At 39.8% G+C, this 23,443-nt stretch overlaps 3 protein-coding genes across 4 annotated transcripts; all 3 read right to left on the reverse strand.

Moving 5' to 3' along the window:
• Position 1: 1 nt before the first annotated feature.
• Positions 2-3,998, reverse strand: zdhhc12b (zDHHC palmitoyltransferase 12b). Its single transcript, XM_087791149.1, has 5 exons — positions 3,651-3,998; positions 3,433-3,572; positions 2,714-2,806; positions 1,554-1,720; positions 2-1,394 (listed from the first exon to the last, which is right to left on the reverse strand). The coding sequence occupies exons 1-5, from the start codon at positions 3,745-3,747 to the stop codon at positions 1,079-1,081; spliced, it is 813 nt and encodes a 270-aa protein (XP_087647275.1). The 5' UTR covers positions 3,748-3,998; the 3' UTR covers positions 2-1,078.
• A 1,010-nt stretch (positions 3,999-5,008) lies between these two features.
• Positions 5,009-10,452, reverse strand: uap1l1 (UDP-N-acetylglucosamine pyrophosphorylase 1 like 1). The gene is made up of 9 exons (XM_087791151.1): positions 10,004-10,452; positions 9,653-9,857; positions 8,635-8,810; positions 8,397-8,569; positions 7,267-7,460; positions 6,972-7,112; positions 6,703-6,888; positions 5,704-5,770; positions 5,009-5,594 (listed from the first exon to the last, which is right to left on the reverse strand). Exons 1-9 carry the CDS (start codon positions 10,281-10,283, stop codon positions 5,511-5,513), a joined length of 1,506 nt encoding a protein of 501 aa, XP_087647277.1. The 5' UTR covers positions 10,284-10,452; the 3' UTR covers positions 5,009-5,510.
• A 1,238-nt stretch (positions 10,453-11,690) lies between these two features.
• slc25a25b (solute carrier family 25 member 25b) lies at positions 11,691-22,351 on the reverse strand. 2 transcript variants are annotated; one of them, XM_087791152.1, is made up of 11 exons: positions 21,629-22,351; positions 18,159-18,285; positions 16,994-17,081; positions 16,675-16,710; positions 16,461-16,572; positions 15,206-15,364; positions 14,992-15,144; positions 14,825-14,932; positions 14,345-14,512; positions 14,119-14,269; positions 11,691-13,296 (listed from the first exon to the last, which is right to left on the reverse strand). In XM_087791152.1, the coding sequence occupies exons 1-11, from the start codon at positions 21,944-21,946 to the stop codon at positions 13,112-13,114; spliced, it is 1,605 nt and encodes a 534-aa protein (XP_087647278.1). In that variant the 5' UTR covers positions 21,947-22,351; the 3' UTR covers positions 11,691-13,111. The 2 variants fall into 2 exon arrangements, with proteins under 2 accessions (XP_087647278.1, XP_087647279.1); XM_087791153.1 differs by lacking the exon at positions 16,675-16,710.
• Between the last annotated feature and the right edge of the window lie 1,092 nt (positions 22,352-23,443).

Here is a 23,443-nt window from a genome sequence, read left to right on the forward strand (position 1 = left end):
ATTGTTCACGATGCATTTATTGACGTCAAGTCAACCGAGTAAAAAAAGAAAGTTTTGCATAACGACATCAGGTCAACACCGATATTTTATTGCTGTCACGTCGCAAGGAATTCTACCATTTAAACTAAACAGTATCGCACTCCAAACTACGTCACACAAGATCGTCTATTAAAACAGTCGTACAAAGCCGGTTGAAAAATCTGTACAAAAATGATATTTGATAAATATATATAAAATAGCTTATAAGAGTTTTCATAAAAGGATGAAACGCTTGGGCTCATCTTATCGCTTTTATAAAATGATCTGGTAAATGGTTGTTCAACAATTTGACCTCACGATACAAAACTATCAACAATATGAATCTATTCTATAACAAATGTTGTTTTTGAGCGACACACAGGTCACACACACTCACTCTTGGAAATACAAGAAAACATTAATGATGCAGGAGGTGGAAGGAACGGAAGCAGCGACATGTGAGAAGGACGAGCGCCTCGGCACGAGGTCAAGGTGGTGATAAGACTATGCAAGTATATCAGCGCTATCAGAATATTGTAGGCAGATTCGTATTTAAAATGTTGAATTTTGATTTTTAAGAAAAAATGTTGTATATTTATTTGAAAAGGCTATGATTTAAATCATATTTAAGTTTATATATATTGTTTATTTGTACAGTTTGATATTATTCCAATAATTCAACAATAAATAAAATTAATTTATAAAATTACAATTAAATCTACCTTTCAATATAGAAATTATTGAATTTCATTATTCAATAAACAAAATTAAATGCTTAAATATGAAACATTTCAATAAAATTCAACTATTCAACATTCTGATGGCATTGACATACTTTCATATGTTCATATCAGATGTTATTAATGCAGTTAGGAGTATAAACCATGAGGCTATAGACGGGTTGAGGGCGAGGCAGGCGTTATCTGCTGGTGACCTGCTGTCCACTGTTCATCATGAGCAACGATAAAAAGGAAAAAAAGACATTTTAAAAATGCATGAAAAAAAAGTGCTTTGGCACAAAAGCCTCTGTGAAAATCTCCACTAAGAACAACCGCGGCCTTTAGACGTGGTCGCTGCCCTCTCTGAAGTACACCTGCTCCCACACCACTGAGCCCCACTCGCAGAAGAACCCCCACAGGTTGCGGGCGGTGCCGCGGTCGAAGGGGTTCTCGTCGGCGCCGCAGTGCTTGAGGTAGGAGATGCGGTGGCGGGACATGAACTCCCAGGTGGTGGTGTTGAGGGAGACCAGGTAGAGGTGCGAGCTGAGCAGCAGCAGCACGATGAGCGAGAGCAGAGCCAGCAGCACCGCCACGCCCAGGAGCACGCCGTTGGTCCGCAGCCACAGCTGCCACGTGGGTCCGTAGCTGAACCCCGTCCTGTTTGATGGACGCCAAAGAAAGTGTCATCGTCACTCGCCTGCAGGTCAAGTGCAGGTCCCAACTTTTTTTTATGTGGCCAACAATTTTAAGGGTTAAAAATGTATAATATCTTAAACATTTGCTTCATAGATGGAGCCCAAATGAAGCAGGACTCACCAGGCAATGTGCAGCCCCCACAGCAGCACCAGCAGCTGGACCGCCAGGTAGAGGACGAACCAGCGGTGGTTCCTCTCGCCGACGCAGTTCTCGATCCAGGGGCAGTGGTGGTCGTAGCGGCGGACGCAGTGCTGACACGTCTGGCAGTGTTTGGATCTCATCGGCTGCTGCTCGGGCAGAAACGGGAACATCTTTTAGGATCTCAAGAGGATAATGTTCTCGGTCTGGTGAGTTTGGATCTTTTTTTTTTTTTACTGCCTTCTTTGGAAAATGTGACTTTTCTTTACATTTGTTATTTTTATCTAAAATATATGACATACAGACTTCTTATAGCGTATCAACTTATATATCATGTTCTCGTCAGTCACCGCAGAGATAAGGAGATAATCAGACATTTTTTTTAATTCTAAATATTTTATACTCTTCGTTTTATGCGATTTAAAAAAAAAAAAAAAAAAATACAATTATGGGATCTCCACCTAAAATAAGAGGGGAGAAGAAAATAAAAACAAAATAACAATAAAAAACAACAATCTGGTTGCAATTTACATTTCAAAGAAATTGAATAATGATGGTAAATAAACTTAATTTGTTCATGTTTTCTTTCAGTCCGAGTTTAAAGGTTATTTTTTTTAAATAATTTAAATCCATTTTCCCAAAGTAACTTTTGTTTGATACCAGTTTCTGGTTATTGCCTTTTTACATGTAACCAACGACATTTTCATAAGATACACATAATTTTAACACAATTGTTCCACACATTTCTTTTTTTTAAGATTTATTTATGAATTTGATAAACCTGTGATCTCTTGTGACCACAAACTAGAACTTTTTTTTCTGATTCACAAACATCTTTGTCAATATTGTGGAGCTTTGGAGCCAAACTTAAAGAATTGGATGTTATCGGTTTTTAAACAAGGAAAAAAAGCTACATTTGAACATGCAGGTCAGTAGAATTAAGAAGTGTTGATATAAAAAAAACACATGCGTCACACGATGCTGTCGCTCAGGTGTGAAACACGAGTGACTCGACAGTAGCTGTTATTCCATCCTGCGACAGGATCCTTCAACGACTGTACGAGTGTCGCATGACGTCGTGATACTTAAAGTGTTTTTTCGAATAACAACCGCTTGAAAGCGAGAAGCGAACAGTGGAGTACCTGGAGAAGACAGTGGCCACAGCGCCGCTGCCTCAGGGACTTGGATGTCGGCGGGATCATGTCCTGCTGCTCCTCCGTCACGCCGAGTGTGAACTGGGACGACATGAGGCAGTTATTATTATTATTTAAACATCTTAAGACGTTTTTATTTGTTCAGGCTTTTCCTTGATTTTCTGGAACTCCTGTTGTGTTATCAGTGTTATCTTGATCTTTAAAGTATTTACTTTATTAAATATTGTTTTGATTGTTTAAGCGCTTTGTGACCCTGGTCTGGAAAAGCGCTATATAAATAAAAATGACTTACTTATTACCATCGACAAAAACCCGTTTTATTGTCAACTATAAACAATATTTTCACAGGGTTTTTTTATTTTTTATAATGTGAATAAATGTTCTTTTATCAGATCATTGAACGATAATTTGATCAATAATTTGTTCAATTATTTAGTAAAAGCACGATAATTATAAACAGAAATTTTGACCATTAGGTTATTGACAAAGGTTAGAAAAGATTAATTCATTTTAGAGATTATTATAACTTGATTAAAAACAATGTTTAATGTTGCAGGAGAATCAAGTTTTGAGGGACATTATTATATTATTATTATAGAGAGAAAGTATATTTAACTGCTAGAAAAAGTGAATTTAAGTGAGATGATGGATGAAGAGCTGACGTGTGAGAAGTAGAAAAACAAATGGAAAAGCAGGAGAAGATTCACCTGTAAGTCGCTGACGTCACTGACGATGAATCCAGGATCCATCAGGGAAACCGCGAAATACAGCAGGACCGAGATCAGCACCAGCAGCACGAACAGAACCGGCTGCACCAGCTGACCCGTCTCCTCCTGCCTCCTCAACTCTTGGGACCAAACAAGCGGGTTTTTTTTCACGTCAGCGTACCTGCACCTGAGGAGCCGCGAGCACGCGCCACACTCACCTGTGTCGTAGAGGAAGAGGATCAGCGTGACGACCCATGTCAGGATCACATGCGCGGTTCTCACCAGGAATCCAGAGCCGAAGACATTCTTGAACATGGTCCTAGCATGTTAGATCGCACATGCCAAGGGTTCGAAGCGATCCTGCCCGCGAGCTCAACATCCCCCGACGAGGCGCGCGCGACAAATACCTCCGCTGTGACGTCGTCCACGAATGAGTCGGTTGAAATAAAAAAAACACCTTTGAAATAACTGATGCGTCCAGATCTGCACAGCGAGGCGAGTTTAAGGAGGTTTCTTTGTTTATGGAGGAAGATATTTGATGGAAAACAAAGTGTCGTTTGCCGTCGCTTTCGTGTCTCAACGGCGATTGGTTCACGCTAGTCACGTGACGCGAAAGGCGGAAGTTCCTTTAAGGCGCTTAACTTCCGCTCGACTTGCCGCTCAAAGTCACGTGATCCATGTATTTAAAGCGTGTCAAATTCCCCCCCTTTTTAAAATTGAAAAAATAATAAAACATAAAATTAATAACCTCGTACTATTTATGAATGTGTTATTGCTGGAAAAGCCTATCAAAAGTGTAGAACTGTAGTTTTAGCTAAATACCTAAAAAGTAAGTTGTCCTCCTCCTTCTGCCACTGTCCACTGCAGGGATCAGACGCATTTTCACCTTTGACCCTGGACTACAGTTTAATCTTATTTTTGGCAAAAGAAAAGTTGTTTTCTTTATCTTTAATATAAATACTAACAGTAAAGTGAATCTATATTCTTGATTCGTTTTTTTTTTTAGACATTATCCATGTTTACTTTCAGTTAAAAAAAGATATATATTATTGAAGATATTTGTTATTTATGTCTGCTGTGTCTAATGTTGGCCCTAACCTGCTCTTTTGGACTGAATCAGTGCCGTAAAATAACGTGCATTATTAAATACTATCATCTTATCTCCATACATCATAAATGTTGGCTTATCAAAGCCTTGCCCATGACCACTCCCACTCCCTCGCAAACGATTGAAGGTTGAGTCTGATGTATCGGTCAGCATGCTGCCAACAGAAAATTAAATTTACATTATATTTTATCTCTGAATCAGCAGCTTCTAATAATGTTTTTGAGAGTGTATCCTATTTAAAATACATTAACAAATGTACTGATTTATCCAAGTGCCGCTGGGCAGCAGTTTTAGGCACATGGAAAGTTGCCAGAAAGATTCCACACATGGACTTCATGACCCCGTGGGATGACACTTAAACATCAGGAGGACTGGAGCTGAGCAAAATATATTTTATTTTATTTGTAGATAAAGGATAGAACCCTTTTTCACCCTTTTTACTCAGGAGTAAACACTGATGAAGTGAAATCTTCTGTAAACGTCTTTATTTTGTTTGGTTAAAGCAGCAGATATTATAATGAGATACAATTTAAAAGGTCACAGAGAACTGTTTAATCTTTAAGGCGTGGACTGATTTTAAAACAAATAACATCTTTGTTCAGTCAGATATGAACAAACATGTGTTCCTCCAGACGTCCGTCTGTAGCACCAGAAGTTCTTTCTTGTTCTTTACATCAGTTTCAGTACGTTTGTAAGTTTTTAAACAATCATAAAGATCAATCGAAGATTATAACCTGAAACTAAACAGTTTTTTTTGTATTTAACAATTTTCCCTGTTATCAAACCATTTTCAGTTGATCAGAAATATATATTTTTATATTAAAAAGAAGCAGAAAGAAGAATATAAAAAGTCTCTTGCTCTTAATCTTAGTTTAAGGCAATGAAGTCACATTGACGGATACAACTTCTCATCCACACCATAATAATAAAGAATCTTTTGATGGTGTATCCCGACAGGAAAGATGGAACATCACTGAGCAAGAAGCTCTTTGGCCTTTTCTTCATCCAGGAACAAAGGAGTTTGCAGTGTCTTGCCTTCCAGCTGCTCCAAACCCTGATGATCGTGTAAACAACGTTAGCATCTATGTAAGACTTTTAGACGTATAAATGCTTAGCAATATATTTAAGGAGAAACGGGATCTTGTGATTTAAAAACGTCTCACCTCTCCAAAGTAAGACACTAGTGGTGAAATCTCCAACTGTGTCGAAGGCTCGTCTGCAGAGCTCCCACTGTGGAGACATTGTTTTTTTTAAATCATCCACACTTTTGTATGACTTTAAGATTTGACGGCAAGTAATTGTGTGGCAGATCTAACAATTGTATTTTATTCTACCATATTCTTACTACTATAAGGTGCAGTTTACTTACTGACCTCGAACCGATGTGATACACTTTCGGAAAACTGTCAAAATGTTTTCATACGACTTTGGTAAACTAGGAAACTGCAAGTTTTGCTTTACCTGGTTTCATAGTATTACTCTGCGAGGTTTCGTAGTATTACTATGCAAGGTTTCTTAGCATTACTCTGCAAGGTTTCGTAGTATTACTCTGAAGGGTTTCATAGCATTACTCTGTGAGGTCTCATAGTATTACTCTGCAAGGTTCCATAGTGTTACTCTGTGAGGTTCCATAGTTCTTACTCTGCAAGGTTCATTAGTTTTATTCTGCAAGGTTTCGTAGTATTACTCTGTGAGGTTTCATAGCATTAATCTACGAAGTTTCGTAGCATTAATCTACGAAGTTTCGTAGCATTATTCCGCAAGGTTTTGTAGTATTATTCTGCGAGGTTTTGTAGTATTACTCTGTGAGGTTTCGTAGTATTACTTTACAAGGTTTCGTAGTATTACTCTGCGAGGTTTCATAACATTACTCTGGGAAGTTTCGTAGTATTACTCAGCGAGGTCTCATAACATTACTCTGGGAAGTTTCGTAGTATTACTCTGCAAGGTTTCATAGTATTTCTCTGCAAGGTTTCATAACATTACCCTGAGAGGTTTCGTAGTATTACTCTGCGAGGTTTTGTACAATTACTCTGCAAATATTTTGTATTTCTACGGGTCGAGACATTGTTTTTAAATCATCCACACTTTTGTATGACTTTAAGATCTGACGGCAGGTACTTCCAGATCTTCTAAAGCAGTACGAGTGTCATGCGTCTGACCTGACGGGGTTCGGGAGGACGTTCCCGTGCCGGTCCAGCACTGACGCTCCTGCAGCGGCGGCCCAGCGACAGTGCTGACTCAGCAGAGAGTTCCTGGCTGTGGTGGGACTGTCTGTGGCTGCACTGTCAGCGTTTTTCAGAGGCGAGAACTCGTCCTCCCTCGTGACCTCGAACACCACCAGGTTCCTTCCAGGCAAAGAGTTGGACAGAGAAGTTTGTCTAAACATTGTTGCCGCACTGAATGACGTATGAAAATATGATGGACCAACCTTGAAAACGTGAAGACGTCGAACACAAACTTCTCCATCTTAATGCCGTTGGGCGCGGTCGGTTTGACCAGGTTGCCACACTTGTCCACACACGGAACCTTCTTTTTAGCAACGTGTTGTGTCATCTTAGTGACGTGGTTCCTGAGAGACAAGTTCCTTTCATCACACACCATACGAACAGTGTCTTATAAAGACTATAACATTATTTTTTTAATTATAGGTTGGTATCTTATGAGCTCTATACGTCTCTTTAGCTCGACAGAGTGAAGACTAATCTTTAAAAAAACGTCCTTACTGTGCCACGTCCTCCAGAAAAGCTCGGGTGAAGAAATGGATGCAGATGTTCCCGGCGCTGTACACCAGCTCCCCTCCTGGTCCTCGGAGCTCCGCCGTGCTCTCTTGGATCTCGCTGTACTCCACCACCTGGTACACACCTTTGACCCGGCACACCACCCCGACGGGCTCCGTCGGACGGACCTTCTCCACCACCTGTGGGTCGAGTTCAGAGCAGGTGAGGTCTTCATGTCGTGAACCAAATGTCAACATTTAATGAGGAACTGTTGTTTCTAAAGACGGCCATGTTGATTGTGATGCAAAGGTGTGGCTGATCTAACAATTGTATTTTATTTTACCATATTCTTACTACTATAAGGTGCAGTTAAAATCCTTTAATTTTCTCAAAGCTTGACCGTGTGTCTTATGTACTAACTCTTGTTTTACTTACTGACCTCGAACTGATGTGATACACTCTCGGAAAACTGTCAAAATGTTTTCATACGACTTTGGTAAACTAGGAAACTGCGAGTTTTACTTAACAGGTTTCTTAGTATTACTCCGCAAGGTTTCGTAGCATTACTATGCAAGGTTTCTTGGCATTACTCTGAAACCCTGCAGAGCAATACTACGAAAACTTGCATAGCATTACTCTGTGAGGTTTCATAGTATTACTCTGTGAGGTTTCGTAGTATTACTTTGCAAGGTTTTATAGTGTTGCTCTGCAAGATTTCGTAGTTTTATTCCGTGAGGTTTCATAGTATTACTCTGTGAGGTTTCATAGCATTAATCGAAGAGGTTTCGTAGCATTATTCCGCAAGGTTTTGTAGTATTACTCTGTGGGGTTTCGTAGTATTACTTTGCAAGGTTTCATAGTATTACTCTGCGAGGTTCCTAGTATTACTCTGTGAGGTTTCGTAGTATTACTCTGCGAGGTTTTGTGGTATTACTCTGCAAATATTTTGTATTTCTACCGGTCAACAAAAATAGGTAAAATTTGAGTAATCTTTAGCTGCTGTGGTTGGTCTCGTGAGAGTAAAGGTGTGTACTTTGTCCCTGTTAGAATAGTTTTCCAATAGCATCTGCTAAGATCTACTAATAAAATGATATTATCATATAAGTACATTATAATTAATTAAATATTTTGGATACCTTTGCACCACATTCTGCTCCTTTGCTCACACAGAACCCAATGAACAGCGGGTCGGCCATCTTGACCAGGATGTTGTCGACACAGTACACGTGCAGGAAGTCCACTCCTCTCTTCTTCATGTCCTCCAGCACCTTGTTCTCCTCCAGCGCCTGGTACAGTCCGCCGTTGCCGTCTGCACGGGTCACAGACGGTACATCAGTGGTCTGGAAAATGTCGGGCGCAAGACCGCACTGGTACCTGGAGCCATGGCCAGCTTCCCTTTGTTTTCCAGAACCAGCTTCCCGTCCAAAGACACCACCGGGATCATCTTCTGCTCGAACAGGACCACGTTGGATGGACTCAAACCGAAATAGTTGTTGTCTTTGAAGAAGTTCTGAGTGGGCGTCAGCGTGAACTCGCTGGTCATGATGTACCTGGTGGCGACAGGAAGCAGTTTTAATCCAACGTCCACGCTTCCAGACTTAAGTCAGTCTGTCAAACTGAGCATGAGAAACCTGGGTGTTGTTTTTGATAACAACGTTGTGTTCAACACTGCAGAAAACTGACCAGAAACTGTTTCCTTCAACTGAGAAAAATCTCTAAACTTAGGAAAATGTTGTCGGAACATGATCTGGAGCTTGTAATCTATGTGTTTGTGTCTTACGGTCTGGACTATTGTAACAGTTTATTTTCATGTCTTAACAAGAAGGAGCTGTCTCGTCTGCAGTTAATACAAAACTCTGCAGCGAGAATTCTGACCTGCTCTAGTAGAAGAACTCACATTTCTCCGATCCTTAAAAACTCTTCACTGGCTTCCAGTTTCTTTCAGGATCAACTTTAAAATTCTGGTTCTTACTTTTAGAACAATTCATGGACAGGCTCCTCCTTACATCAGTGATTTGATCCAGCCTTACACCCCAGCTCGGGCTCTGAGGTCTGTGGATCAGAATCTACTGATGGTTCCTCGCACACGGTTCAGGACCAGAGGAGAGAAATCCTTCCAGGCTGTTGCTCCTAAGCTTTGGAACGATCTTCCTCTCTCTTTGTGTTTGATGATCTACTGACTCCTTCAAGAAACATCTTAAGACATTTTTATTTGTTCAGGCTTTTCCTTGATTTTCTGGAAATCCTGTTGTGTTATCAGTTGTATCTTGACTTTTAAACTATATACTTTATTAAATATTGTTTTGATTGTTAAAGCGCTTTGTGACCCTGGTCTGGAAAAGCGCTATACAAATGAAAATTACTTACTTACTTACTTTTCTAACTTCCTTACCATGGAACGCTGCTTTTAGAACCGAACTTCGAGTCGGCCAATCTTTGGATCTTCTGGATGCGCTCCGCCTGGATCTGGTACAGACTTTTACCACTTGGCAAGCCCACTTTGTACATGCCTTTGGGGTACTGAACCCCGAGTCGGGTGCCCTGACCACCAGCCAGGAGCAGGGCTCCCACCCGGTTCTGGGAGATTTGCAAAAGCCCTGTCCAATAAAAAAAAAAGTATTTTTCTTTTACACTTGCTATTTCCAACACACCTTCTATTATATATTAATTATATAAAATATGTATTATAACATATAACATATGTAATATACATTATTACCGTAATACTTTTAAAAAGGATTACCTTCATTTTCCCACGCATTCAAAGAATTGACGTCGCTTTTGTTGACGCTGCCGATAGAATCCGCTGGTATCGGTTCCATGTTCTGGTCCACTCGGCCGGTCGAGGACTGTGCTGCCTTCACGGCCCCCTCACAGTGAGCCCTGAGCCCGGCCAGGTCCAGCAGAGAGAGCTGCTGCAGGAAAGCCTGTCTCTCCTCCTCGCTCAGTTCCGGCCAGAACTGCAGCACATGAGACTGTCCGGCTCGGTCCAAACCCTCCCGGATCCGCTCCAGAGAACTCATTTTTGCCTGAAAGTCCTCGGCGAGCAGGAAGTGAACGTCTCACGAAACAGAACCAGCGAGTCTGTGAGTGAGAAAAGCAGGACCCGGTTTTTTTTCCTGGACTTTGTTTCTGGTCCACGAAAGTCTTCCCGTCAGTGAAACTGCTGATGTCAGCGCGTTTCATATCCGTCAGTCACGTGCGAATAAAAACACAACTTTATGAATCACAGGCTCTTAAAGGCGCAGGCGCCAGTTTTAAAATGGATATATGTTTTTGCTAAAGTTTAAAATAATCAAAATATGTGAACACATATTCAACTTGAGAAAAAAAAATACATTTTTAAAAGAGTTCCTGATTATTTTTCTATTTAAAATTAATGATCAAACCATCTATAATACAATCGTCTCGAGTTTTAAATATATATATTTTTTAACTATTTGTTTTCATTTTCGAAAAAATAAATGACCAGAAAAACCTTTTGCGAATTCAGACCCCCCTCCAAGCAGCGGTTTAGACCAGTTATTATCATTTCATTATTTACATGATTTATTCTGTTTTCTTTTAACAGATTTCAATGGCTCAGTCAGCTGTCATATAAAACTACAAAGCAGTTCCAGTTAAAATATTTCCTCATAATTGAGTTTGCATGATCTAGTTCCACATAATCTTTATTAAATTGACATTAAAATACCACAATAAAATAATATAAGTATACATATTTTCGTATACATGTATATGTACTTATTACATTATAATTTTCATGAATTCTCTGATTTATAAATAAATATATGTATAAATTAGATATATATGTACTGCCAGTACAAAAATCTCTATGTTGTGTTTACAACACTGGCTACTTTCAGATTCTAATATTCAGTCAACTGTTTCCTTGACAGGCTTGTACAGTGTGTTGATCTTTTTAGGAAAATCAAGGCTTGTATTATTATTTTATGTGAACATATATTATTTTTATATAAGGTTGGCTGTTAAAATAAGATTGAAAATAGTAAAGTATGATCACAAACACTAGTAAAAGCATATATATAACAAAATAAGATAAGAAAAAAATTATATATATATATACAAACATGTTTCTGCTTCAATAATTGTGACCTTGAGTAACCCGGGCACAAGCATGTGAGAGCACTGGAACATGACTTTGAAAACAAACTGTCGACGGTGAAAGTACCTGGAGTTCACAAAAACAAGTTGGAGGCATCCTTCAACAAAACTGGATCATGTGTCATTTAAGTGCAAACATTGATTTTGCTTTTATAAGCACTTTGCTTTAACTGGCGATAACTAAATAACGTCATGGGGTCGCACAAGTTTGTACAAACCAGCTGGAAGGAAAATAAACCGTTTAATGTTGAATTAATTTATTTGACAATTTTCATACAAGTAGCATTCATATATCTTCTTCACATTCTGTCATTGGATGTGTGTATAAACATACAGCTACTGTTGCAAAATAATACTCTCTGTTGCAACATACAGCGTCATAATAAAATAAATTACAAATATAAATATATAGTCACCAGTCGCTAACATATTTCACCAATAACCTTCAGTCCATACAGTTTAATAACTATACATTTCAAGTTCTACTGGCAGAAGCCTGTTGGTCAGTTCAAGATCAAGTTCAGCTACCGTAAGACGTGAGAGATGAGGGTCGGCCTCGTTTAAAATAGATGAGAAAACATCTTATTCTTGTTTGTCTTCCAGCTTCACATCCATCAGCCACGAAGACGCAACAAAGCTTCTACTGCAGATGTGGTTCTCGATAAGGCAGCGAATATTTCCGATGGACCATCAGAAAGTTACAGCTAAACTGGGTCTCAACTGAGGGTGAGTAAACGATATGACATATTCTTTGATTAAACACGATCTAATTATGTGATGTATAAAAATGGCTGTTTAAAGGTTGCACCATTTTTGTTTCTATATTAAAATCTAAACTGACCAATATAGAGTCGTAAAATCAGTTGATGAAAGAGATAAATATGCAAAATAATCATGAGGAAAATCAAAAACAATCTCTTAAAGTGCAAACAACTTCCTCAGCGAACACTGTGACGCTTCAATGACGCTTGAAGGAACAGATGGTTAGAAAAAGGTCAACAGAATCTTAAATAACAGAAATGAGCATTAAAAAGCATAAAAATAAATGTGTTTTTTAAATAAATCAACGGTACAAGCAGAACTATAATGAAGTGAAGTCTGCACACTGATCTTGAGCGTGTCATTTCGAGGAGCTGATCCTCATCTAGGCAACTAGTTTAGCACTACAATGCAATACAATGTGTGACGGCTTTACTTTTATCTTACCCATTTACTTTGAATCAAAAATGATTATAATGTTGAGTCATCTTCTCCATCGAAAGTGTCGATTGCCATTTAGCTGCTTCTCAAACTGTGCAAAAGTGTTGCATACAACGAGGACGTGTGCAATTGCTAGAGCAGAGATTCTAACTACAAAACACTTGTTTCAAGAGAGATGATTTATCACGAGCAGCAGTTGGCAAGTTCACGGCAGAACAGGAAGCAAAGTTCGCAAACCTTTTTTTTTCTGACGGTGTGTGTGTGGCCTGAACATGCATCCGTCGGTGCCTAAAGTAAGCCTGATGAGCAGATGGAGCAGCGACACATGTTAAAGGGTAGATGCTCATCATATATACTTTCATGTGACGTTGATTTTGAACTCATCAGGATTGATTTGGAAGTCAGCAAAGCCCTTCAGCTGTTGGTCAAGTCACTCAAATAAAGTCAGTCAATTCTACGGAAATGTCAGAAGCTGCAGCTTGAAATAAACATGGAGGACGTGGACGAGCTTCATGATTTCCTCATCTCACTTGGACTGAGCCCCCAGTGCGATCTTGAGGTACTCGTAGACCACGTAGCTGATGCTGACTGATGGAATGACCTTCATGAAGTTGGGTGCCAGACCTCTGTAGAGTCCGGGGAAGCCTTCCGTCCTGACGATGTGTCTGAACAGCCCAGACATGGTCATCTGAGGGCCTCCTTCCAGGGTCGCTGAGGGCCACAGACAGAGGTTTAGTTTGACTCCATAGTCACTTTCCAAGTCTCTGTATTTTTGTTGGGTTAATCGCGCTGGTCTCTTCTCGATCAGTTTAAAAAGACTGATTCATATTAACATGTGCAGCATTTGACCTTGAAGGGTAACTAATGTGAAAACCAACTCTCCTGACTCACTCACATGTTTCAAATGTTGGAGTCTTCCTCTCCAAGATACAATATCTCTCTCATCATGACCATGTTTGGAACTTATTACTTTATAAAGTTTCCCTCCGTCTAAAATCTCAGCGAATGAGAGGTTACAAGAGCGAAGTCTGTTATGGCGTAATAGCGGCTTCACTCTTCCTTCAGCCAGCTGTGATAACGGCCGGCTTTGTTTATACAACGACTCCCTTGGAGGTGGAGACTTCAAGGTGATTGATGATGCGTGGTGACTAACCTCGATGCTTGACCGATCGAGGTTCAAGATCAATTTAAGAGGCACCTAAATCAACACATTTGTTGCCCTTCAAGTATTGTGATGCTTTCCTAGGAGAGGTCAGTATCATCAAAACCTTTAACACTTTTAGCATTTGAAATATCCTTGATAGCCATGAGCTCAATCTGACAGCAGGCATGAAGGAGAAGGCCATGTGACTGTCATACCATGACTTTTGTACACACTTCTGATATATCTATATTAGTATGGATTATCAATTATATTCTTCTAATGTAATATTAGACCAGACATTACATTATTGAGTTTTTATTTATCACCAATGCGGCAACAAGAAAGACGCAAAATCCAACATAATAAGATACTTAAGTCCTTCCACTGACCTTGTGCCTGCATGCGTGTGCGCACCAGAGCCAGAGGGTAACTGGCCAACTGACCGCAGGTGCTTGAGGTGGTGCCACAAGCCAGGAGCACGAACACGCCTGGATTCGCACTCTCGGTGGCGTAGCGTTGCAGCCAGTAGTTCTTCAGCGTCTACGTGAGCAGCAGAGAGGATGAAGGTTGAGTTCAAAGGTCGTTCAACGTCGTGGGAAATGATGCGGCTCAAACCTCGTAAACCGCCAGGTCGATGCCAGCGTACGGGATGATGCCCAGCATGTTGGGCACGTAGCCCTTGTAGAAGGCGGTCGGGCCTTCCTTGCGCACGATGTGTTTGGCGCAGTCCAAGATCCCGGAGAACTGCCCCGTCTTCCTCAGCGCCAGCCGGGTCTTGAGCACCTGAGAGGAACAGAATCATGGTGTCAAGTTGCACTTGGAGCCGACGGAATCTTTCGGGCGGACATACATCAACGGTGCATTATTGCTCATATTAAAAAAAACCAGGTGCTCACACAGAATGTGAGTTTGAGTATGAAGGTCTGTTTTCCCTCCTGATAAGAGGTCACAGTCCAGATGATGCCTTCAAGGCTAAACATTTAACCAGCCACTCAAAAGACAAAAGATCCATGAGGACATTTCTGCATAGAAACACAATCGTCAATTAGTCGCCTGGTTGGAGCTCCAGAGGGACGCTCGGGTGTGACTTCATACCTCCATCGGGTAGATGCTGCTCTGAGCGATGGCTCCCGCCAGAGACCCCGCCACGAACCTCTCCGAGATCCCCAACGTCTCTTGCTTGCTTCCTAGCAAACGTTTGATCTGCAGGTGGCGCCAGAGTCACACGGGGGTCGCAACGCTCCTGACCGTAAAACACGCACCTGCTCGTAGGCCATGAACTTGATGGCCGACTCCGGAGCGATCTTCACGACATTGATGCCGTTCCCTCTCCACAGAGACCTCACCCCCCCCTCCTTCAGCATCTGGGTGAAGCCCCCGGTTATACACATGTTGTTGCTCTTGGACGAGTGGACCTGCAGAGAATTCAGAGGCGTCAGAGGCGTGTCACGCAGAAGGCGGAGCTTCAAGTCGTACCTGCATCAGAACTTTCAGTCTGTCCAGTGGAGCCGTGCAGGTGCGCGACACTGCGCCGGCTCCGCCTCCGGCCACCAGATGGCGCCACAGCTTTCCTGTTTTTTTCTCTTCTGCTGTGAACTCATCAGGTACTATCAAACTCTCACCTACGTCGAATATCTGCCGAGAGAACACCATGAGCGTTAGGAATAGTTTATTTAGGAATATATATATTTGAGTCATAAAAATGAAAGAGACGTTGAAGGTGAATAAGGAAACGAGTCAATATTTTATCAACCTCATGTTGCACGTAACTGTCATCCACTTATTTTCACGCCTTCGCACACAACTTATTTAATTGTGGCTCAAGAGCCTGGTTTACAACCTTGTGAAAACATAACAAATATAAAACATCCTTTGAAGTTTGGTTTGGTTTTGTTCTCAGGTATTTTTACACGATAAGGAAATACAATGTCCTGTTGAACTGGAGTCAAGTGAATGTTTAATCTGTAGTATTGATAAGAGTTTGATAAAGTTACTTTGTCCTTTCATGTCAAACAGGAAACTATAAAACATTGTGTGGTGACCAACATTTTAATTTAACTACATTCAGATGTCTCTGTTTCACTGTTATAGCTACAACAAATAAATAAAGTTCTACATACCTACCTACTAACCTACAGTATGTATCATTAATACGTTTTATATGTTCCATATTTTATGGGTAATTGATCAGGTAGGCATTATTTTAATAATTATTATACATTTTATTTAATTCTCGGAGCACTGAATGACCATACAAGACTAATGAAACAATAAGACATAAATTTATAAGATATAATTTAAAAGAGAAACTACAAAACATGAATCACAGTGTGTATAAGCCAGTTTAAAAATGTGGGTTTTTAAATTAAGATTTAAAAACGTCACAGTTTTCACCAATTAACTTTGTCTGGAAGACCCGCCTGGAGAGTCTGAGTGTCATGTGACCACCAAACTACTCGACAGCAGTGGGTCAGAGACAGTGTTTTCATATGAAGTACTGAGACTTGTTGCAGTAACCAGGAGGATACAAGGGGAAGATGACTACAATAAAGTATATATTGTCATCTTCAGTTAAAAATGTACGTGTCAAAGGCGCAACAGAGAATTTACAACATTGCAATTACACTGTTCCGACACAAGAGGTAGCCAGAAACACCACTTTAAGTCCTACAGATTGGGCCTTTAACGTAAGGCACGCCTTTAGGGCAGAGTGAAGACTAAGAGTGTGTACCGTGGAGTGTTTCCAGTAGAGGATGATCTCGGGGATGTTACCAGCAGGATGCAGGAGGTGATAATCCCGCCACTCATCCCAGTCGATGGTCATTGTTCCATTTGTGTCCATACTGCAAAGAAGAGAGAGAGACGGTGAGCCTTGAATGGCAACAACCTCGTTGCACGTGCAGTGACACTGGCTGCTCCAGGAGACTACAGCAGCAACTACTTACTACAAGATAGGGGCCCAGATATGACCCCTCCTTATTCTGAGATCAGCCAAAGAGAGGAACAGACAGACAGACAGAGAATTAGTGGAACTAGATGAGCGTTAAACTACAGAGATTGATGGAGACTGCGTTGATAAAACATCAATATATGTGGATTAATTCATAAAAGTAAAAACAGTAGAAACACAATACTGGGTGTTGTCTATGCATCCGCACATTTTATATTACTTTTAACATTCCCTTACACTTTTTCTTTTAAATAAAATCAATTTAATTTAGTTTGTTGAAAGGAGAGGGGCTGTGTGATGATTTAGTTACAAACCTTTTCAAGATTTTCTCCGACTGCTCCTTCGAGATGCTGACGCCGAGGTCATGCAGTGACTGCATGATTTCCTGCGAGTCGATCTGACCTGAAGTATTAACAAGTCGGTTATTAAGGTGAGTTTATTATGATTGTACTTTTATGATCGAGTCATTCCTCAATGTTCTCAAATGTAACTTCAGTGGTCCAATGAGATTACAACGATGATGAGCACAAGTTTAGGGGAAAATGGAAAATAATTTAAAACAAAAGAGAAGAAGAAAACATTGGAATGCAAGCAGCGCCAAAGTGAGCTGAAAAGTTACAATTTTTTAAATCAGGAATGTAACACAGTATACTGTGAACTTGTGTCTCATTTTGAGAGAAGATCTCGTCCCTCCATCAAAATGATTGGGAAACTATTTTCCGGCGGGGCCGTGGTTTAATATCTATCCAAATACCACATGTTCAAGCATTAATTTAAAAAGGAAAACAAGAAATTTAAAAAAGAAGGAAATAAATAAGCAGGGAAATACGCATTTTGGCAATGCAGTAAATGAATTGTGTATATATACTCATTTACTTGTGTATATATACACATTTCCCTGTGTCTTTATTTTATTTTGTGTGGTCCTTAGACACATGGATGGGTGTATTTATGTGTCTAAATAATTCAGTATACTGTATATTTTCTACCTTTTTTTACAAACTTTTCTAATTCCAATCCCTTTTTATAACCCAATTGTGGCACTCATTGCATTCTATAGAAAACAATTGATGACGTTCAGCATAAAAACCTTAACATGGTGAAGACAAAGCCCTTAAAATACAGAAGTGACCTTATGTTTGACATTTACTTTATGAACGCAAACTGTGATTTGTTCCCCATTTTCCCAGTGTCTTTGAATGCAGCAGTTGTTTCAATTAGCAAGTTGCTTCAGCTGTTTTGCTATTTATATATATATATATATATATATATATATATATATATGTATATGTATATTCATATATTTGTGCATGTATTTGTAGAAATATATACACACACTTTAATATAAGCTGATAGTGTAGTTCACAAAGGGCATTTTTATGTGCAGAGTAGTCAGAAAAGTTTTGAGAACAACTGTGTTACATGGTGAAGACGTATTTAGTAAATGTTTGCACACCATAACATTCCAACATTCCTCACCGTCATTCTTTTTGTCCAGACTCTTAAATACCAGTCGCAGTTTCTTCTCGTGATCTCTAAGATAGTGAACAAACTCCTCAAAGTCCAGCCGTCCGTCCATGTCTTTGTCTCCAGCTTTCACTATTTTCTGTAAAGAGAAAAGTGACAAGGTGACTCACTCGGGGGTCAGTCACGTGACCAGCTGCCATCTGTGCACTGAGGACAGTAGTTTAAACCACTTTACCGACAATCCAGTACTGTCGGGCCAATACAACCTGTCAAGCCAACTGGAAGGACTTACAAGCAAAGAGCTGAAACGAGATTATACACTTAGCAGCAGGAAAGGGCAGTGCTGAGTCGCCCGGCAACTCTGGATGATGCCCAGTCGACTGCAAGCGTCAAGGATGTGCACCAGCAGATGTTTTTCTGACCCCATAATATTTCCAGAAAAATCAGCCTTAAAGTAAAATAAAAGTACTTAAGGATATGACATGATAAGCGTATACATAGTCCAAAGGTAATAAACAAGACCATTCAATGTTTTTTGGAATGAATTTCAAACCAGATCAAATCCAACGGTGCCTCCTTATAATCAGCATCTCACAAACCTTACAAATCTTCTACCTTTGAAAATTAATAATAAGAGCAGACAAGTCAGGGTTCTGGTGCCACATCTGGCCGGCAATATCGTCTGATATGTCACAAACATTTTCATAGTTTGCATGGTTGGATCACTTGTCCCTTAACTCCCAAAATGCACCGCAACGTTAACTTCTCTTGTATGAATCTTGTATGAGTCCCTGTCCCAAATGCATAAATAAAATCTGTGTTTTTTTTAGAAAAACAGAAATTCGTATCTAATAATGCCTTCAACAAAATTACATATTGTCTATATGTTATAACCTTTATTTCCAAATAAAATAATTATGGGGTTTCTTTTCATAAGCACTTTCAATATGCCAAATAAATAAATGAAGGCACCTAGAAATATGTGTTACCTGTTCATGATCCTGCGATGGATCAACCATGATCATGAGCACACTCTTCTTTGGAACTACACAACTAGAGTTTTCATCTTGGCTGTCGGATGATTCTCCAGCCAGTGCCGGCAACTTTGTGCTGACGCCAGCGGTCTCTGACTCCGCCTCGTCCCCTCCTAACCCAGCGGGGTCGCACCGAGTCTGACTGTAGAGGCTCCGGCATATGAAGCTCCACATGTCCTTCAGCATCACTGACGCCGGCGAGGATGCGGACGAACTATGATGATGCGCAAACTTGGAGAACCAGAGGCGGAATGTCTTCTTTTGTACTCGGACGTATGTTCACTCAAAATACTCAGTTTACTCAGTCCAGGTTTAAGTCCATATAAGTCGAATTCAGCAAACAAAAATGATCAATTCCGTAATACAAAGCTGCGCCACGAATCAAAAAGTTCTCATCTCGTGCAGGAAATCCAGGAGAAGCCGGCTTCACTACCAGCATCCAAGGAAATGCAGCAGAGCATCATGAAACCTGCATCTTCACTGCAGTTGCCTTCGACCAATCAGGGAGCCTTATGGTAGCAGGTCAGAGTAACGACACATGGAGCAAGAGCCTCCACCAATGGAGGAGGAGATGACACGAGAGAGAATTAATTTCTTCCTGTCAGATGGAGCAGTAGAGAGGGAGGAGAGCAGGGTTTCCCCCTCACTTCATTTCAATGGCAGCCCAGATTCTGCTGAGTAATGACTCCCTCCACCTCCCTCTCAACCTTCTGGCCCTTTCTAGTCGTTAAAGTCAGTTTTCTTCTCCTCCAGGAAGGCAGTTGTCTCATGTCCAGTGTCCATCCTTGACACACATGTCAAATGACTTTATTAGACCTGGATTCATGATCCTTCTGATTGTCAAGAGATTTTTTTATTGTTGCAAAAACAAGTGAAGTGTATAACTGTGTTCTTCTTACTGTGTTCTCCATTGAACATTTGTGGGAGAATACTATGACTTTAATAACTGGACTGTGTGTGTACATCACAGGACCCATGGTTTAGATCTAGTTCAAATCAGGTAGTAATGGTCCAAAATGATTCTATTCTTGGCTTGCTTTGGGAAGAACATCACATCACACACACGTTTTGTTTTTTAACAGCTGTTGAAATGTTGCTGAATTTTTATATATATATATATATATATATAATGTGACATTTATATATATATATATATATATATATATATATATATATATATAAATGTCACATTAGTTGGGGAAAGTTGTTAAGATTTTCCGTTTGTGGAGAAATATTTGTGCTACAGCTGATCCAAATTAATATCTAAAAGTATGTTTTAAATGCGCTTAATTTGTTTGTTGTGTAAAGAGTCAGTGACGACCCCAACATGCATAGCAACACACCCCAAACAAACCCAAGGCCATGTGTATGATTTTGTCCAACTCGGATCACAAAGAGAATCTGTCATTCTCTGACTTCAACACATTTGACAAACACGTTCCTACTGAATTTTCTCCCTTAACACATTAATGTCACCAAAACAAAGTGACATCATGATGAAACTATTTTTAGATCATTATTTATTCCTCATCTGTAAATTCACCTTGGGTTTAGAAATTCACTTCAACTCTCTCTGAGCAGCAACTCTCCGAGTCCAGGATGATGCCAGACAAACTGCAAAAAGACAGTAACACCGCTACATTTATAACCTCCGTAAGAAGGGTTGGTCGAGTGTCCTCTGATATAAATGGTCATTGATTCGGTTTCCCTGCTGAGAAGCTTATCTTCTTCTGGCTGAGACACTTTCAAGTGCCAAGTGTCGCCTGAAAGTCACACTAACTCCATCAAGCAATTCAAAATCTATCGTCGGACCATTAACTACTATTAATTAAGAGACAATTAAAATAAATATTTCGACGTACAGAGGATGATTGTCTGCCTACCAAAATTGTCTGCAAGTGTGGATGTGCATAGTTGTTTGTAAAGATATTGATGCAGTGAGAGATCTATTATACTTTATAATTCAATTATGACAAATATTACTGTTGTAAGTATTGTTGTTGTTCGTATTACTGATATTATTGTTATGTTATTATTATTATTATGTTATACTATTATTGTTATTTTTTTTGCACTATATGTTTGATTTAAAATGAATTTGTTTAATATAAAATAATAATCATCTTTAGACTTAGATTGTATCATCTTGTTCTTTCTCTTTATATGTTCTTGTTCTTATTTTATTTTGATTTTTTTTTAATGAAGAATTGCTGTATTTGCTGTGGATAATAGGAAAAAAACAATTTCCCGAAGGAGACCTCCTGAGGGATCAATAAAGTTAACCTAACCTAATATTTGTTATTTCTGTTTCAACTAAAATTGTCCAACGTGGGACGAATAAATAAATATATCTTATCGTATATAAGAACACTTCAGTAACTGGTAACAGTTGATGACTAAAAGAAAGTACTTGTAAGTTTGATGTGTAAAACTAACGTGTCCACCTACCATCAACTCGTTCTGGGTTCGATGGACCCCGAGCCTCTTGAGTCCGATCGTAAGGTCGCTGACACAGATCCCTCCATCTCTGTTGACGTCCAGATCCTGGAACAGAACCTTCAGCCGGTGGTCCTGCTCCGGCTCCCCGCACACGTCACAGCGATGATGGACGTCCAGGGGAGACCGACCCTCCAGCGGTTCGGATGCTGATGCTGACGAAGTGTCGTCCTCTCCGGGAGAGCCCGGGACCGGGTGGCTGTCCGTGGACCGGCACTGGCAGAAGACGTCCGGGAACAAAGGCGTCACCTGCGGGTCCTTCAGGTGCATGTTTTTTTTGGTGGCGATGTCCGGCTAACACGTCGAGCGCTCGTCCCTCCTCCTCCTCCTCCTCCACCTCCTCACTCGCTTCTCACAAAAGTAAACCCACCAGAACTTGTCTCACATCAGGGACAAAATGGAGAATGTCCTAAATTATAGTTTTAAACGAATCTTCGTCCCGGTTCTCGTGGTCAGTTCTCTCGCCGGCTCAGCTCGCTTCGTGGCGGACACGATAAAGAAAATTCAAGATAAAGCCGGTAAACGACGACGAATGCTTTTATAACATCGTTTCTTTTAAGTTGTTTCGCCAAACGTCTCCACTTTTAGGAGATTTCTCGAACTGCTGTTTCCTCACCTGGTCGTGAAAGCGTCATATTGACATCTCGACATCTCAGATGATTCCTACGAGAGACAAGAAGCCGGGTGCGTCGGTGAATGTCTTCTTCGTCTCTGTATTAATATACAGAACCAGAGCGACAGTAGAACACCGCCCCCGCATGCGTGGATGTGGTACTGTTATAACACCGTAATAATCCGGTTATATAGAATAACTTTTCATGTATAATATGGTTTCATTCTTCATTCCCTATCAACCTCGTAGAATTCCCAAAACACCCCTATTAGTTTCATTTATTTAATTTTCGATGAACCAAAAATAAAATAAAATAAAAATAGGTTATTTTGTGGAAAACGATATTTTGAATAATACTTCTAAACGTATTGGATCTTTACCATACTTGGAAAATTAAATCCATTTTAGTTTTTAAATATGTTTAGTTGTTTGTCTGTTTCTTTAATATAGAGTTACATTTCCCCCCTGTGGGACGAATAAAGGATCATTTTATCTGACTTTATTATATTATTTGGATTACAAAATAATATTTTATATTTTGGTAGAAAACATTGTTAAACAAACTATATTGATAATAAGTTGATAATACTTGCTTACTATAATAAAAACAAAATAGGATTTGGGTTATAGTTAAAATAAAATAGACGCATTTGGGATTCTTTTTTAATTACATTTCTCAGTTTTACATGACAATATACCTTACATTTTTATGAGACAGTTAAGCCTAATGAGGATAAAATAATAATACAGTTCTTCTTTATGGTTGTGGATGCAGCATCTAACAACACAAATAATTACATGTATAATGTATATGGACAAAACAATAAACATCATGTTTACTTTATTGCGTAAACAAAAAAAAATATCAACCATATTCTTTGTCCAGTTGACAGGAATGCGACCCGAAATGAAGACATTTTTTTCTACCTCCATTTTTTTCTACCTCAGGTTTACATAATAAAGATTAAGATGAATAACACACAACAAATGGCTTTTGTTATTACTCATACATAACACTGTTTTGTAATACCGAGTTCAATGATCAGGTGAAAGGATCATGTTTTTTATTTAACATATATCCACTGCATCTCGCCCTATGATACTGGGATAGGCTCCAGTCTCCGATAAGGATATGGATAAGGCGGGAGAAAATG

This window comes from Callionymus lyra, chromosome 5 (genome assembly GCF_982586985.1).
Source record: "Callionymus lyra chromosome 5, fCalLyr1.hap1.1, whole genome shotgun sequence".
Lineage (NCBI taxonomy): Eukaryota > Metazoa > Chordata > Actinopteri > Syngnathiformes > Callionymidae > Callionymus > Callionymus lyra.

Bases quoted from the DNA above. Each gene is read 5' to 3' on its own strand.
- zdhhc12b (XM_087791149.1), bottom strand. From the start codon at position 3,747: ATGTTCAAGAATGTCTTCGGCTCTGGATTCCTGGTGAGAACCGCGCAT. The intron at 3,573-3,650 runs GTGAGTGTGGCG...TTTGGTCCCAAG, and splicing joins CCTCTTCCTCTACGACACAG to AGTTGAGGAGGCAGGAGGAG. The intron at 2,807-3,432 runs GTGAATCTTCTC...ATGTCGTCCCAG, and splicing joins GTGACGTCAGCGACTTACAG to TTCACACTCGGCGTGACGGA.
- uap1l1 (XM_087791151.1), bottom strand. From the start codon at position 10,283: ATGAGTTCTCTGGAGCGGATCCGGGAGGGTTTGGACCGAGCCGGACAG. The intron at 6,889-6,971 runs GTTGGTCCATCA...TTTGCCTGGAAG, and splicing joins GACGTCTTCACGTTTTCAAG to GAACCTGGTGGTGTTCGAGG. The intron at 5,595-5,703 runs GTGAGACGTTTT...CACGATCATCAG, and splicing joins TAGTGTCTTACTTTGGAGAG to GGTTTGGAGCAGCTGGAAGG.
- slc25a25b (XM_087791152.1), bottom strand. From the start codon at position 21,946: ATGCACCTGAAGGACCCGCAGGTGACGCCTTTGTTCCCGGACGTCTTC. The intron at 18,286-21,628 runs GTAGGTGGACAC...TTCTCTTTACAG, and splicing joins GAACCCAGAACGAGTTGATG to AAAATAGTGAAAGCTGGAGA. The intron at 14,513-14,824 runs GTATGAAGTCAC...TGTTCCTCTCAG, and splicing joins GCAGCATCTACCCGATGGAG to GTGCTCAAGACCCGGCTGGC.